This window comes from Aquarana catesbeiana, linkage group LG01 (assembly GCF_042186555.1).
Source record: "Aquarana catesbeiana isolate 2022-GZ linkage group LG01, ASM4218655v1, whole genome shotgun sequence".
Lineage (NCBI taxonomy): Eukaryota > Metazoa > Chordata > Amphibia > Anura > Ranidae > Aquarana > Aquarana catesbeiana.
The window spans coordinates 315,112,747-315,129,737 of record NC_133324.1 but is presented as its reverse complement, the minus strand read 5'-3'; the positions used below and the strand labels follow the sequence as shown (position 1 = coordinate 315,129,737).

Sequence of the window (16,991 nt, the reverse complement as noted above, 5' to 3'; positions counted from 1 at the left end):
TTCAATGGTTCTACAACATTTCGGCTCCTATCAGTCCTTACTACTTAGGCCTGGTTCACACCTATGCAGGTTGCAGTTTGCTTATTCCAGTTGCATTTTGCGTATTTTAATACACATTTTTTATCCATTGAAGTCTATGGAATCAAAAACCAGAAAAAAGTCCCTGGCGGTTTCAATAAAATGGACAGATGTGAACGTGACCCATAGGAAACCATGTAAAATGGACTGTAGTGTGTTTCTGCAAAACTGAAAACATACTAAAAAATATATAGGTGTGAATCAGGCCTAAATGATTAAATGTATTCCTCTGATGCTTTGTGCATTCAAAGTGATTATTCCTGAAAGCTTTAGCAAAGATAAAAGAAGTATATTACCCAGAGCAGCTGGCCTTTTTGAAGAAAAAAAAAGAAAAACAAACAGAAACAACATTGTTCTTGGCCAACATGGTTTCCTCTTCCTGGGAAAATAAACCAAGGAATCTAAATTGGTCAGCATTAGCAACAACTTTTTTTTCATCTATTTATTTATTTTTAATGAATAGCTTCTAGTGCCCGTAATAAAAATAATGCAATAAAATACCGAGATCATATTATGGCTGGGGTGGTAGATTAGGCAGCTTGCAAGATAATTTTATTGCTAGTTCACATTTTTGTGTTTCAAACACACAACTTTGTTGCCCAGTATAAAAACGCATGGTAAAGTATGGACAAGGATGGTCGCATGGTTTGTTTTCAATGGCAACTCATTTTGAACAGCTCCCCAAGGTACATCTCCCTAAAATATTAGTAGCAAGTCATTCATTAGTCCAGGACTGTTGAGCCATTAGAATCCTATATCAGGCAAGAACAGGACAACATTCCTCTCCTGAAACTCCAGCAATTAATTTCCTCAGTTACCACATGTTTACAGAGTGTTGTTAATAGGAGAGGGGATGCTATACTGTGGTAAACATGACCCTGTCCAAACTTTGAGATTATTATTATTATACAGGATTTATATTGCGCCAACAGTTTACGCAGCGCTTTACAATATAAAAGGGAGACAGTACAGTTATAATACAATAAGATACAAGAGGATTAAGAGGGCCCTGCTCAGAAGAGCTTACAATCTAATAGAGATGCGTTGCTTCCATTAATTTCATTGTTTTTTTAAACTTGTTTTATTGAGTATATTCAAAAAAGAATTTAAATACATTCACAAGGCAATATTCCAGTCATTAGAAATGTAACAGCATTGTTTTACAGGCTAACAGTGGATCAAGCATCAAAAGGTAGATAGAGCCAAAACAGACAGTTGTTGCACAAATGTACAAGAAATATTAGCAATTATCAAAAGAGAAGACTTCAACCAATCCAAAAACTAACCTTGTAGAACAATGGAATGAGTTAACTTGTAACTGTATTCACCTGTGTTCTGAGCAAAATAAATGGAAGACCTAGTGGATGTAACAGTTGTATATGGGTCCTGTGTTTTTTTTTGTTTTTTTTCATAACTTATTTGACACATCACCAAAACATGTAGGGGTAATCTAGAATATAGAACGTTAGTAATTAGTGAAATAAAAGGGAAATCACTGGTTTCCTGGCTATCCAGCCTCATATAATTTTCCTGGGCATCCCCTGGCTTTATAGGTTAGTTCATACAAAGGTATAGTAGAATCCATAGGAAACATTTACGCATAGCACTGATATCTAGGTCTTCAAAAATGCCCAATTAAGCACCAATTGCAAATATTGGTGAACTTGAAGGTAGCAGAAATAAACGCCGTAAATTGGGACCAGAAGGGTCTCACCTTGTCGCAACATCAGACCATATGAGGGAAATCTCTGGGATCTTTCACACATTTGTGACAAGTGGGTGTGTCCCTTTTATGAATTTGAAAAAATCATTGTGGGGTGTAGTATGTTCTGTGTAAACATTGTAGTTGAATAAGCTTATATCTAGCGGAAATGACCACGTAGACGTACGAGTTAAACACAGTGGTGGCCGCTCATGCAGGGCGCAGGGGCACCGCCCCCCTAATCCATGCGCCCGGCCCCTAATCTACATGCAGGGCGCTGGGCACAAGGATTCCAATAGTTTTCTTTTTTTTAGAAAACTAAGCAACAGCAAGAAAATTGAGCAACAGCAGCCACTGGTAAAAAAATTTTTGACAGTTATCTGTTGAGATATCATGGATATCAGCTTGCGAACATGTTTGCATTATGAGAAGAAGGGGGCATAGTTTATCCATTAGAAAAATGTAGAAAGTGGATATAAGAGGTGTGTGGGTCAAACGAAGGAGGGCATTTTTCTAATTTAGCGTTAGAGAGCTGTACTCAAAGATCAAGATTGTGCCTCTGCAGCATGCAGGAGTTGCAAATACCTAAAGTGCCAGTGTACTGGAACCCCCAGGTCCTTCTGCAGTATCAAAAGGACTTGACAGTGCCTTGAGAATATGGTAAGTATGTGAAGCCATATCTTGCCCACAGCAGAACATCTGGAAGTGTAAAAAAGTGAGGTAATCAGGGATTATATGGGTTAATTAGGAGAATGTAGGTGAGCTGCAAAGAGCAGACAAGCACTGGGTGTATATCCTAATATACACCCTCAAAAAGTCAATACCCGTTATTGTGGGAAGGCTGCGCCTAAAATTAAGATTGCCCAGTGTCTTGTATGAGAAGACCACAGCAGTCTCAGATGCCGTAGCAGCATTTTTCACTTCTGGGAAAAGTCACCAATGGATGTAAGCCAGCTGGGCGGTATAGTAGTAGAGACAGAGATTAGGGAGTGCAAGGCCTTCTCGAGAAGTGGGGAGCTGCAGAGCCTCCAGCAAGAGTCTGACCGATTTGGGGTACCAAAGAAATGTAGAGAAAATCAAGTCAATTTCTTTGAATACCTTTTTGGGAAAGCAAATTGGTAAGTTAGACAATAGATATAAAAATTTTGAGAGAAAAATAACCTTTAAATATATTCACCCTCCCCATCATAGGCAAGGGGAGGCTTAATCCATTGGGGCATCTTGCCGCAGAAGGAGGCTATACAGGGTAATACGTTTTTCTCATGGTATTTAGATAGCAGTAGTTGAATATCTACTCCTAAGTATCTACATTTGCTTGTGGTCTGCACTGAATAATCAGGAGGTGGCAAAGTAAATAGGAGATCTGCTTCCATAGAAAATATATGCAATTTGGTCCAATTAACTTTGAACCCCGAATAATAAAACCATAACAAGTTGAAATACTTCAGCTATGATATGTTGTGGATCAGAGAGGTATAAAAACATATCGTCCACATGTAGCAAAACTCTTTCTTGCTAATGTAATGCCCTTCGCTAATGGAGAACTTTGAAGAAGTTCTGCTAGTGGCTCTATTGCTAGGGCAATAGAGGGCGAGAGGTGGCAGCCTTGCCTAGTGCTCCATTGTATTGATAATGATGTAGTAATACAGTTATTGACATGTATCCGTGCTTGGGGCTGCACGTAAATAATCTGTATCCAAGTAATAAAGTTATATCCAAATCCAAATGCAGACTTAGAACAGATATGGCCATTCTATAGCGTCAAATGCCTTGCCAAGGCCACAAGAGCTCTAGGGGTTTGAGAAGTACAACCCCTGGCAAAAATTATGGAATCACCAGTCCCTGAAGATGTTCCTTCAGTTGTTTATTGTTGTAGAAAAAAAGCAGATCACAGACATGGCCAAAAACTAAAGGCATTTCAAATGGCAACTTTCTGGCTTTAAGAAACACTAAAAGAAATCAAGAAAAATAATTGTGGTGGCCAGTAACAGTTAGATTTATAGAACAAGCGCAGGGAATAAATTATGGAATCACTCAATTCTGAGGAAAAAATTATGGAATCATGAAAAACAAACAAACAAAATAACACTCCAACACATCACTAGTACTTTGTTGCACCACCTCTGGCTTTTATAACTGCTTGCAGTCTCTGAGGCATTGACTTAATGAGTGATAAACAGTACTCTTCATCAATCTGGCTCCAGCCTTCTCTGATTGCTGTTACCAAATGATCTTTGCAGGTTGGAGCCTTGTCATGGACCATTATCTTTAACTTCCACCACAGATTTTCAATTGGATTGAGATCCGGACTGTTTGCAGGCTATGACATTGACCTTATGTGTCTTTCTTCAAGGAATTTTTTCAGTTTTTGCTCTATGGCAAGATGCATTATCATCTTGATAAATGATTTCATCATCCCCAAACATCCTTTCAATAGATGGGATAAGAAAAGTGTCCAAAATTTCAATGTAAACCTGTGCATTTATTGAAGATTTAATGACAGACATCTCCCCAGTGCCTTTACCTGACATGCAGCCCCATATCATAATTGACTGTGGAAATTTGCATGTTTTCTTCAGACAGTCATCTGCATAAATTTATATTGGAACGGCACCAAACAAAAGTTCCAGCATCATCACCTTGCCTAATGCAGATTCGAGATTCATCACTGAATATGACTTTCATCCAATCATCCACAGTCCACGATTGCCTTTCCTTAGCCCATTGTAACCTTGTTTTTTGTGTTTAGGTGTTAGAGATGGCTTTCTTTTAGCTTTTCTGTATGTAAATCCCATTTCCTTTAGGCGGTTTCTTACAGTTCGGTCACAGATGTTGACTCCAGTTTCCTCCCATTTGTTCCTCATTTGTTTTGTTGTACATTTTCTGTTTTCAAGGCATATTGCTTTAAGTTTTCTGTCTTGACGCTTTGATGTCTTCCTTGGTCTACCAGTATGCTTGCCTTTAACCACCTTCCCATGTTATTTGTATTTGGTCCATGTTTTAGACACAGCCGACTGTGAACAACCAACATCTTGTGCAACACTGCGTGATGATTTACCCTCTTTACCTACATACTAACAAGCAGATTTAATCTGATGCAGGTGTTAGTGTTTGTAATGAAAATTTACAGTGTGATTCCATAATTTTTCCTCAGAATTGAGTGATTCCATAATTTATTCCCTGTGCTTGTTCTATAAATCTAACTGTTTCTGGCCACCACAATTATTTTTCTTGATTTCTTTTAGTGTTTCTTAAAGCCAGAAAGTTGCCATTTGAAATGCCTTTAGTTTTTGGCCATGTTTGTGATCTGCTTTTTTTCTACAACAATAAACTGAAGGAACATCCTCAGGGACTGGTGATTCCATAATTTTTGCCAGGGGTTGTATTAGGAATTTGTAAATTGGTAGTGTCTATGGATGTTAATATAGGTCGACCTTCCAGGAATGAATCTTGTTTGGTCGGATTTCACAAATGAGGCAATGACCAAGTTTAGTCTGAGAGCTAGGATTTTAAAAAACTTTTTAAGATCAGTGTTAAAGATATCAGTCTCAATGACCCTCAATGAGTAAGATCCTTATTGGGCTTGGAAGGAGTACAATCAAGGCCTCCCTCATAGAAGGGGAATGGTTTCTCTTTGAAAATAGAGATGTATAATGCCAATAATTAAGGTATCATGTATTCTTTATGAGCACGCGATCAGGAGACCATCCAAGCCTGGTGTTTTTTATGTTTAGCAAATGTTCCTAAAGTTTTCTCAATCTCCTCACGTGTAAATGGATCTCGAGAAACAACTTGTCTACTACTGATAAAGTAGCTAATGATATGGAGTACAAATACTTAAAAAGGCCAGTAGACTCAGGGGTTTATTTACTAAAGCTGAAGAGTGCAAAATCACTCTCACTTCTGCAGAGAAACCAATCAGCCTCTAACCTCAGCTTGTTCAATTAGGATTTGGCATTAAAACCTGGAAGCTGATGGGTTTCTATGCAGAAGTGAGACTGAGTTTGCACTCTCCAAGCTTTAGTAAATAAACCCAAAGGTATAGATTTACTAAAAGTGGTGCACACAGAATCTGGTGCAGCTGTGCATACAAGCCAATCAGCTTCTATCTTCGGCTTGTTCAATTAAGCTGTGACAATAAAACCTAGTAGCGGATTGGTTACTATTCAGAGCTGCACCAGATTCTGTGTGCACCAGCTTTAATAAATCTCCTCCATTATGTACTCAGGATTTTTACAATCAGTATAAAAATGTAAAAAGGCATCTAAAATACAATGGGTGGATGTCTGAAGAACACAGTCACCATCAAGTAATCTTGGTACAAAAAGGTTAATGGATTGGTTTGGCTAGGAAGACAAGTAGTCAACCATTTTTGTCCCCCGATTCAAAAACATGCTGTGCAGGTAAAGTAATTTATTTTGCGTCTTGTGAGGGCCTATGCATATGACCTTTGGCCATTCTTCCAGGTTTAATCATTTTGTGGGGTAGGGTCAGAAACATTGGATTTCAGTGTCCGATACCTTTTGAGTCAAAGAGGATAGTATCAATTTCAAAAGTACCTTAGTTTTTCTTAAAACGGTACATGTTTTCAGTGTAAACATTTGATATTTTTTTCTACTTTCCTTATGTAAAACAGGGGAGTACCTAGAGCATTTGGCACCTGGGGCGGATCCTATATCTGGCACCCCACCCAACTTTAAAATGTAAAATTCTCCCACAAAAATTTACAATGTTTTCAAGAATATTTATTGCACAAATTTCACAGCCCCCCCCTCCCCCATCTCTCTAATCACAGTGCCCCCTTTTACTCTGCCTCCCCTGCACACAGTCCTACCTTCGGCATAAGCGGATATCTAATACTATTAGCAATGTGTTTAAGTAAGAGACTGCAGACATACTACAGGAGATGGTTAGAGACTGAGGACATGATACAAGAGAAGGTCAGAGACTGCGGACATGATACAAGAAATGATCAGAGACTGTGGACATGATACAAGAGATGGTCAGAGACTGTGGGCATGATACAAGAGATGGTCAGAGATTGTGGGCATGATACAAGAGATGGTCAGAGATTGCCGTTTCAGCCTGCCGCTCACAAAAGATCACTCTAATCTTACACTGGATTATTAGGTTTCAACTCACAGGGAAGAGAACACTTGTAGATCAATTCTGATTTAGAAGTTTTTTGTGTACATATATGTGGTATTTTCCTGTCCCTAACCCAGTTCGTGCCACCGATGTTAGTTACATGGTGGGCACAGCACATTACACGGTGGGCATACCACTCCACATTACATGGTGGGCACAGTACATTACATGGTGGGCACTGTACAGCACAGCATATGGTGGGCACTGCACATTACATGGTGGGCACAGCACAAGACACGGTGGGCACGACACAGCACATTACACAATGGGCTCTAAACAGCACATGACATAGTCGGCACGGCGCATGACATGGTGGGCATGGCACAGCATACAGAGGGCACACCACTCCACATTACATGGTGACACAGCACATTACACAGTGGGCACTGTACAGCACAGCATATGGTGGGCACAGTACATCACATGGTGGGCATTGCACTTGGGGGGGGGAGCAGCAGTCTGCCCCCCGGTACAATCATTGCACCCCTAAGGCCAGTTTCTGCACAATCTTCCCTGTTTACTGACCTAACCTTAGTAGCATGGTAGATATTCTTCATCCAGGGCTCCTGTTGGATAGGATGACATCACCACATATATGTACACAAAAAACTTCTAAATCAGAATTGATCTACAAGTGTTCTCTTCCCTGTGAGTTGAAACCTAATAATCCAGTGTAAGATTAGAGTGATCTTTTGTGAGCGGCAGGCTAAAACGGCAATCTCTGACCATCTCTTGTATCATGCCCACAATCTCTGACCATCTCTTGTATCATGCCCACAGTCTCTGACCATCTCTTGTATCATGTCCGCAGTCTCTGATCATTTCTTGTATCATGTCCGCAGTCTCTGACCTTCTCTTGTATCATGTCCTCAGTCTCTAACCATCTCCTGTAGTATGTCTGCAGTCTCTTACTTAAACACATTGCTAATAGTATTAGATATCCGCTTATGCCAAAGGTAGGACTGTGTGCAGGGGAGGCATGGTAAAAGGGGGCACTGTGATTAGAGAGACGGGGGAGGGGGGGGCTGTGAAATTTGTGCAATAAATATTCTTGAAAACATTGTAATTTTTTGTGGGAGATTTTTACATTTTAAAGTTGGGTGGGGTGCCAGATATAGGATCCGCCCCAGGTGCCAAATGCTCTAGGTACGCCCCTGTTTTACATAAGGAAAGTAGAAAAAAAATATCAAATGTTTACACTTTTAAGAAAAACTAAGGTACTTTTGAAATTGATACTATCCTCTTTGACTCAAAAGGTATCGGACACTGAAACAACACACGTCCACCCAGACAGCCGTCCAGGTGGCATAGAACACCGATCAACTGACCTCACCCAAATATATAGGCTCTCCCAGCAGGCCAGAGGATTTAAGAAAACCCCTGCTCATTGGCTGAGATATCCCATATACACCTAGTCTGTCCTTGCTTTGCCCTTGTCTTATCTAATGTTACTAGGTACCCGCCACCTAGCAGCATAAGAGAGAAGTGCAGCAACTCCAGACTTGGGGTGAACTCAATCGATCCTTAACAATTGGCCAAGGCCAATACACCTGGCAGGTGAATTTAGGGGCAACCCTGCCTAGACATCAGGGTGCTACATGGGTTTCATATCAATTCAAGATTTTGATATATTTATATATTTTTTTTTTTATATTTATATTTTTTTTAATCAAAGCTGCTATATATTTTTGTCGAACATATTTAATACTGGAAGGGAGGCTACATATTTAGTCACCTTGACTCACTTTTGCTTTCATAAATCTTCAATGAGATTATTCCAATTAAACTGCTCTTTGCCTGGTCTCTGATGAATAAAAGGCCCCTTGATGGTTTTACAACAGACTACTGTCCTCTGCTGATGCAGTCATAGGTGAGCACATATACAGTCTGTTCATATTCAGGGAACTCCCTTTACTGCAGGACATGCTGGCAGAGTTTCTATTTATGTTCTTTGCACTCGTTTCCTGACAGGGAAGAACCATGAAAATAGCACTGTGCAGGCAAGGCAACGCCTGGTCAGTTTACATAAACCATACAATAACACTAGTGAAAAACAAGAAAGTACATCTCATGTTAGGAAGCATCTAAGATCACCTCTCTATACCAACAGGTAGTTTATGGGCACAACATATACGAGAAAGATACTAAGCCTTATTGGTAGGGTAAAACATAAGTAACCCATAGCAACTAATCAGCAGTCACCTTTCATTGGCCCAAATATTCTAGATTGGAAAAAAAAAAAAAAAAAAAAAAAAAAAGAAGAAGGATAAAACTATCAGGTTTCTCCAACCATTCCCCACCACTGGTCCCCTGCTTTTACCTTGAGACATCATCAGTTATCTCCCAAGTCCTGGACAACCAATAGGAAGTGTCCACACCACACAGAAATGATGTGGACACCCAAAAAAGGATAACACAGGAAGAAAATAGAAAACCAGAGAAAGTCTGTATTATATAACCATGGGCTCATGTACGTAAAATGGCATTTTTGTAATTTTGTCATACCAACGTTTAATTGAAAGGGGGAGAAAGGAGGGGGTAAGATGCCAATATCTTGAAGAGGGGATTTAAGAGAGACTTGCTATACTTTTCAAATGACAACCTCAAAAGGTATGCGAGGATGTAGATTTGATCACATCTGACCAAACAGATCAGTGGATTATTTTTCAGCGTTATTCCCAATTATGTACTTTTACTACTCTAGTTTAACAATAAAAATCTAAAGTCCAAGTGCCCAGCATGTGCCCTGTGGACTCACTCTTTGCAGCCTGCTATGCATTGGCCACTTTGGAGTGGCAGCAGGATGCCAGGTGCCGGGACACTCCTTACAATCGAATGACACCAGTACTATCTGGCATAGTGATCTCAGTAGAAGTATAGTCCTGGCCTGATCACCAGGGAGAGGGCAGGGTGGAAGTGTGTGCATCTATTGACACCAGTGTTGGGGGTTATTATTTTAGCCAGTGACACCAAAGCTGAGAGATACCATTACTGCCACTGACACCAACAGTTTTACTTTGCTGTAGAAAGTCCCAGGTTACAGCTCTCATATACACTAAAGCCTAGTGCACACTATTAGATTTTTTTTGTCGTTCAACCCAAGCCGTGGGCTGAATGAAAAAAAAAAAAAAAAACTGAAGGGCTCGGGAGGAGCCACTGTACTAACTATGCAATGTTAGTACAGCAATGTCCCCTCTGAGCTATTGTGTTCTGACAGGGAGACGGCCCCCACCAGGACACACCAGTCAGTACTTTCAGCCTTTTTCGGTCATGCCCCTTCGACAGAAGCTGGCTAAATAGCAGTCTTTCGTCAGACCGGCTGCCACACACATGGGCCGAATGTTGGCCGGATTCTATTGAACTGGCCGATGCCGCCTAATATTCGGCCCGTGTGTACGGCCCTTAAGACAGGTATCTTTTCTTGGCACTTTAAAATATGAAATTGGCCTATTCAAGCGGCTCATCTTTTGTCCTGCTTCTGTTAATTGTTTTACACAAATTTTTTTCATATACCAGAGTGTAATTTTTTTATTGTAGAAAACACACTTGGTTTGTTCGTCTCTGCAATTTTGACAATTCTACCTAGGTATATTAAACCACCACCTTTCTGAAGTGTCTTTGGCATAGTATGCTTTTCATTTAATGTAACACCAGCCTTGCATCTAGGCCTTTTCCCTCTGGTCAATTTTTTATGTGCCTCTGAAATTATACACTTGAATCTCTATTGTAGCAAAACACCTGGCCTTGTTTGTCTTGCCGCATTTTAGCCAATTTTACATTGTCACGTTCACATATTGTCCTGGTGCTGGCCAATTAGCTGGCCTAGCTCTGACATTTTGAACTATTGGGTATGAGGATAAGTCAGAGGATTGCAGATAATCTCCCAAATTTACAGTGAGTTTCTCCCAACTTACACAGAGAGTCTGAGGTATCTTGGGGTGCAATGACTATTCCCCGGGTCTAGGCGTTGTTAGATTAAGAAGTCTGCCTGCCAACTGCCCACATCAGGAATGTGGATGGCAGAAAGGGCTGAATGTGAGTCTCTGCCAAGAAGAGGATCAACTGTTTTAGGGCTTCTGGTGCCCTCCCAATGGTTTGTGTAAGACGTTGCTGTGGTAATGTCTGACTTCATCCTGACTGGGTAACCTTGCAGAAGCGGGGTTCAGTACTGTAGTATTATTTTGATGGCTTTCAGTTTCAGAAAGTCGATGGAGCCTTAACTTCTCTGAGGAGTCTCCTGGACAATTAGTGAACTGTAAATTTTCCCCCAGCCAGTAAAGCTGGCATCATCTAACCCGACTCTAGGGCAGGGTTAGAGATTCCCATGCTAGGGAGATTTTTGTCTGGCTGGAAAGACACATATGATACTTCAGAAAGTAGGGATCGGTTTGTTCCACTACACAAGGATGTTACGTTGAAGTGAAAACCGAAAACTGAGCAAATGGAACTGTTTGAAAGGAGGCTACCATTAGGCTCAGAACCCTAATGCAGAAGTGAACAGAATTGCTTTTTGGATCTGAGGGTCTGCCTGTGAGACACTAAAGAGGCAGACTTTAGAAAGTTGATTACCAAGATGGAGGTTTGCAGAAACTGAAATTGTCCTTTGGATACTGGGAGATAAGGTTGTCGCAGAAGAGCCCTTCAGCAGGTCAGCCAAGTACCCTGAGACATGACCCAGAAGCAGGGCAAAGATTTTTGTGAACACTCAAGGTCCAGAGAAGAGCCCAAATAGTAGCGCTACAAAATGGAAGCATCGATCTTTTACAGCAAACGCAGAAAGCATTAGTGTGGAGAGAAGACATGTAGACAGGCATCTTGCCCTCTATTGGTGCAAGAAATTCCCCCCTGCCTGGGAGAAGCAATGACAGAACTTGCTGATTCCAGACAGAATTTTGGTTTGCTTCTCTGCAGGTTTGGTGGACAAAAGCCCCATACAGACTATCAGATTTTCTTCTGATTTTTTCCTTCAGATTTACCAAAACCATATAATATGAGGTCAAACCTTAGGAGTTTCAATCTGTATGCAATCAGGCAGGCCCTTGCACTACATGGTTTTGGTAAATCTGAAGACAAAAATCAGCAGAAAATCTGATAGTGTGTATGGGGCTTTAGAAGTACCAAGCCTTGGTTTTGAGGTGGATGTTTGGGGAGAGCAAAAAGACCCCAATCGCTTAGAAAAAGTAGCAGCTGTAGGAGACTTCTTCTTGTGGGAGAGGAGCACCCAGCGTATAAGTTGCCTCTTACAAGCAGGTTCAGCAAGCCAAGCTTTTGCCAACAAAATCGTGCGCATAGGCACAGAGATAAGATCTAGAGATTTGGCAAATCACATTCTTTAAACACAGCACAATCAGTGTCAACGCAGAACAATAAAGCTAGCCATAGACTGTTCGAACCGCAGCAGGCAAAAAGGCAGAGATTTAAACAATTTATGGGCAGGCTGATTGTACCCAAGTCGATCCATCGACTTGGGTACAACCAGCATGTCGGATTTTCGGCATGCGAATATTCCCAGCAGCTATAGCCGCTAGCAATAAACACAATAGCTCCGCGGGAAGGATTGTGTAATTTGTTTTCCTGCAATCTGTGATTGCAGGAAAGAAAATCAAATGATTAATGGCCTGCCGAAGGCAGAGGGTATCAGCTATTATTTTTAATGCTCTCAATTCATTTGTTTTTTCCAAAATACCAGGCAGTAATTGCAGGAGCAGGGCTTGATTTGAAGAGACAAAGACGGCCTTTAAAATGCCTATCAATCAAATCTTTAAAAGATGGAAGACCCTCAAAAGGATCGGTAAGGTGTCTGTGGAGGACTAAAATGACAGGCTCTACTAACGGAACAGCCCATTTCTTTTTCAATTTCTTTTCCATAAGATAAGTTTCACCAAAAAGCTAAGGAGGAGTGTTTATCCTTTGAGTTTAGGCCAATCCTCATGAAATGCAAAATCAGTCTGTGCATGGATGGGAAACGGCTTTTTTAATTTTGCTAGCCTCTTGGCGTTTTGTCTGTGGAGAATTCGGTGCTTTTATTTAAAGACTAGATCACGCCACGCCAATCAGTACGTCCACAGTAGAAAGCTTTTGTAAAAGTAGCCAGAACTTGAGCCTCATAAAATGAAGGGATTGTAAATCCTCTGCAGCTTCTGCTACAATCTCTGTGTCTGCACATTTTTTCTACAATTTGCAGAGCTTTGAAAGTTCATCTCTGATTCAAGATCAGAGTCAGTTGGGGGTGAAAATGTGTAGCATTTTTTGGTCCTGGAAACCCAAATTTTGGTAAGATAGGCTGTATGGTGCACACCTGAGAGAGAGAGCTAGAGTCAGAGGAGGGAAGCTGTGTCATAACAGGACATGGGAATAGCCATCTCCCTGGGTGATGTTCTGAGTTTCCTGTAGGCCATTAACAGAATGCATGTTAGTTGTCCCTTTTGTCTCAGCTCCCTTGCACCTGTGATCCTCCATTGCTAGAGTGAAGGGATTCCTGGTGGGGCAAAGATGGACCATGGACCTGGGCCTGTTTAGCACCCTGCTGCTAACTACACATTGCACTTCGCAGGATCCAGTGCTCAAAGCAAACATTACAGGCCGCCTCACACAGTGGGGTCCGGTTACGGTCCCCAAGGTGCAACACTGAGTACCAATCTGAAAACTGCCAAATAGTCCAGGCCAATAAGCAGTCAGATCTTAATAGAAGTGTCAGAAGACAGAAAAAATGGTTAACAATAAAAACATATGCAAAAAGGAGAAAAGGTCTATCACCCAAGGACACTATAAAAAAATAGATTCTCACAGAACGGGTGGGTTTATGTGAGCGTGCACTAGGGGCGGCCCTAGCAACATTTTTTTTTCTGCCGTTGTTCAATTTGAAGGTATAAATACAAGCCCTGTGCCTTGTACTGTAATATTAAGAAATAACTTCATGTTGAAGCAAATAAGATTACACAGCAAATTTTAGGTTTCTTAATAGTAGGAGAGGGTACCATTATCTTACAATACTCACCACAGCAGGCAAGTTTCATGAACAAATACATTTCTTGTTTCAGCCCTATCAGCATTGGCCCTAATGTTTTACACTGAAGTTTCATGTAAATGGGTAAATACTGTATATACAGTAAAGAATCCTTTTTACAATCATTAAAAGCAAAGCATTGTGTTTAATCAGTATTAGGGCAAGAAATTGCTAAAGTACATGGACACTAATTTTCACAAACAAACTGAAATCCTGACCAAGGTTACACATACCAAAGTAGAAGTATCCACCCTCATGCTTGGGCTGAAAGAAGCGCCCTCTGGCCTGAGCATGGACATCAGCTCCCTTCTCCACCAGCAGCTCCACATAATGTTTGCAGCGTCTTTCTATAGCTATGTGAAGAGCAGTCTGGCCTGAAAACAAAAAAAAAAAAAAATAAATAAACCATGAATATGCAGTTTCACTAGTATCTTAACCACTTTAGCTCTAGGCCTTTTCTGTTTTGTTTGCATGTAACAATCAGTATTTTTGGCTAGAAAATTTCTTAGACTCCTCAAACATTATATATACAGTGGGGACGGAAAGTATTCAGACCCCCTTAAATTTTTCACTCTTTGTTATATTGCAGCCATTTGCTAAAATCATTTAAATGTCACAGAATTTAGTAGACCAGACTGTGTGGACTGCACAGAGAAAACCAGAAACACATGTAAGTGAAAAATAAGGGTGTTTATTAAATAGGTGACAAATAAGTGAAATATAAACAGTGCAAAACAAGCCAGGCCGGAGGTCATACACAGGGACACCAATATCAAGACACCAGGCTGGAAGGCAGGCAACAAGACACCAGGCTGGAAGGCAGGCAGGTGGGCACATCAGACGAGAAAGCGGGGACTTTGGGCTGGAAGGCAGGCAACAAGACACCAGGCTGGAAGGCAGGCAGGTGGGCACATCAGACGAGAAAGCGGGGACTTTGGGCTGGAAGGCAAGCACCGAGACTTTGGGCTGGAAGGCAAGCACCGAGACTTTGGGCTGGAAGGCAAGCACCGAGACTTTGGGCTGGAAGGCAAGCACCGAGACTTTGGGCTGGAAGGCAAGCACCGAGACTTTGGGCTGGAAGGCAAGCACCGAGACTTTGGGCTGGAAGGCAAGCACCGAGACTTTGGGCTGGAAGGCAAGCACCGAGACTTTGGGCTGGAAGGCAAGCACCGAGACTTTGGGCTGGAAGGCAAGCACCGAGACTTTGGGCTGGAAGGCGGGCACATCAGACGGGAAAGCAGGCACCAAGACTTCGGGCTGGAAGGCAGACATCAGGACATCAGACTGGAAAGCGACCACATCAGACTGAAAAGCGACCGCATCAGACTGAAAAGCGACCGCATCAGACTGAAAAGCGACCGCATCAGACTGAAAAGCGACCGCATCAGACTGAAAAGCGACCGCATCAGGCTGAAAAGCGACCGCATCAGGCTGAAAAGCGACCGCATCAAGCTGGAAAGTGGAGACATCAAGCTGGAAGGCAGGCACCGAGACATCTGGCTGGAAGGCAGGCATCGAGACATCAGGCTGGAAGGCAGGCATCGAGACATCAGGCTGGAAGGCAGGCATCGAGACATCAGGCTGGAAGGCAGGCATCGAGACATCAGGCTGGAAGGCAGGCATCGAGACATCAGGCTGGAAGGCAGGCATCGAGACATCAGGCTGGAAGGCAGGCATCGAGACATCAGGCTGGAAGGCAGGCATCGAGACATCAGGCTGGAAGGCAGGCATCGAGACATCAGGCTGGAAGGCAGGCATCGAGACATCAGGCTGGAAGGCAGGCATCGAGACATCAGACTGGAGAGCGGGCACATCAGACTGGAGAGCGGGCACATCAGACTGGAGAGCGGGCACATCAGACTGGAGAGCGGGCACATCAGACTGGAGAGCGGGCACATCAGACTGGAGAGCGGGCACATCAGACTGGAGAGCGGGCACATCAGACTGGAGAGCGGGCACATCAGACTGGAGAGCGGGAACATCAGGCTGGAGAGCGGGAACATCAGGCTGGAGAGCGGGAACATCAGGCTGGAGAGCGGGAACATCAGGCTGGAGAGCGGGAACATCAGGCTGGAGAGCGGGAACATCAGGCTGGAAAGCGGGAACATCAGGCTGGAAAGCGGGAACATCAGGCTGGAAGGCAGGCACCGAGACCTCGGGCTGGAAGGCAGGCATCAAGATATCAGACTGGAAAGCGGACACATCTGACTGGGAGGTAGGCACATCAGGCTGGAAGGCAGGCACATCAGGCTCAGGCTGGAAGGCAAGCACATCAGGCTGGAAGGCAGGCACCGAGACTTTGGGCTGGAAGGCAGGCATCAAGACATCAGACTGGAAAGCAGGCACATCAGACAGGAAGGTAGGTACCTCAGGCTGGAAGGCAGGCACATCAGGCTGGATGGCAGGCACATCAGGCTGGATGGCAGGCACTGGGTTGGCAGGTTTAGGTGGGTCATCAAGTTCAACTGGCATGAACGCAGGCTGGAACAGGTTGGTTGGTGTGGAGGCAGGTTGGGTTACTGGCAGGATGGTGTGGGTTGGGAAGAACTTTTGTTTCTTTTTTGGTTTAGCCACTGCAGCTTTGTACGTAGGTGCAGGGTCGCAAGAAAAGTATGTAGTTGGGCAAAAGGAAGACCAAGGAACAGTGGCTGGAGGAGGGTTCTGTGGGGTTGTTACAGGTGGAGGAGAAGAGGCGGGTGAATTGAAGGCAGGATAGGTGCTACACTTGGAGACTGGGTAGTAGAATTTGGTAGGGAGCTGAGTAAACTGGGCTGTAGCTAAGGTTGCCATAGGTAATGGGGAGATAGATTTTTGGGAAGGCAGGTGATTAATGGCAGGGCTGGAATGTTGAAGCTTAGCTAAGTGCAGGAGATCTGACCATGTCTGTAGCACAGGTTGAACAAATGCTGATTCACACCCGGCCTGACTAACCAGGGATTGTACTGAATGGATGCAATCAGCCAACACCTGCTGTGGACAAGCAAAATAATGTTCCATAAAAAAGGCTGAATAATCTTCTAATAACCATACCAGGGATTCAACCTGGCCATAATTGAA

The 16,991-nt window shown here is 42.8% G+C and overlaps 1 protein-coding gene across 2 annotated transcripts in view; it reads right to left on the bottom strand.

The window, feature by feature from the left end:
- Window positions 1-16,991, bottom strand: part of TRPV4 (transient receptor potential cation channel subfamily V member 4) — a 159,176-nt gene that overhangs the window by 71,580 nt on the left and 70,605 nt on the right. For both annotated transcript variants that reach the window (XM_073629684.1, XM_073629693.1), the window contains exon 5: window positions 14,168-14,308. In XM_073629684.1, the coding sequence (XP_073485785.1) occupies window positions 14,168-14,308 (141 nt within the window). The remainder of the gene's footprint in view (window positions 1-14,167; window positions 14,309-16,991) is intronic.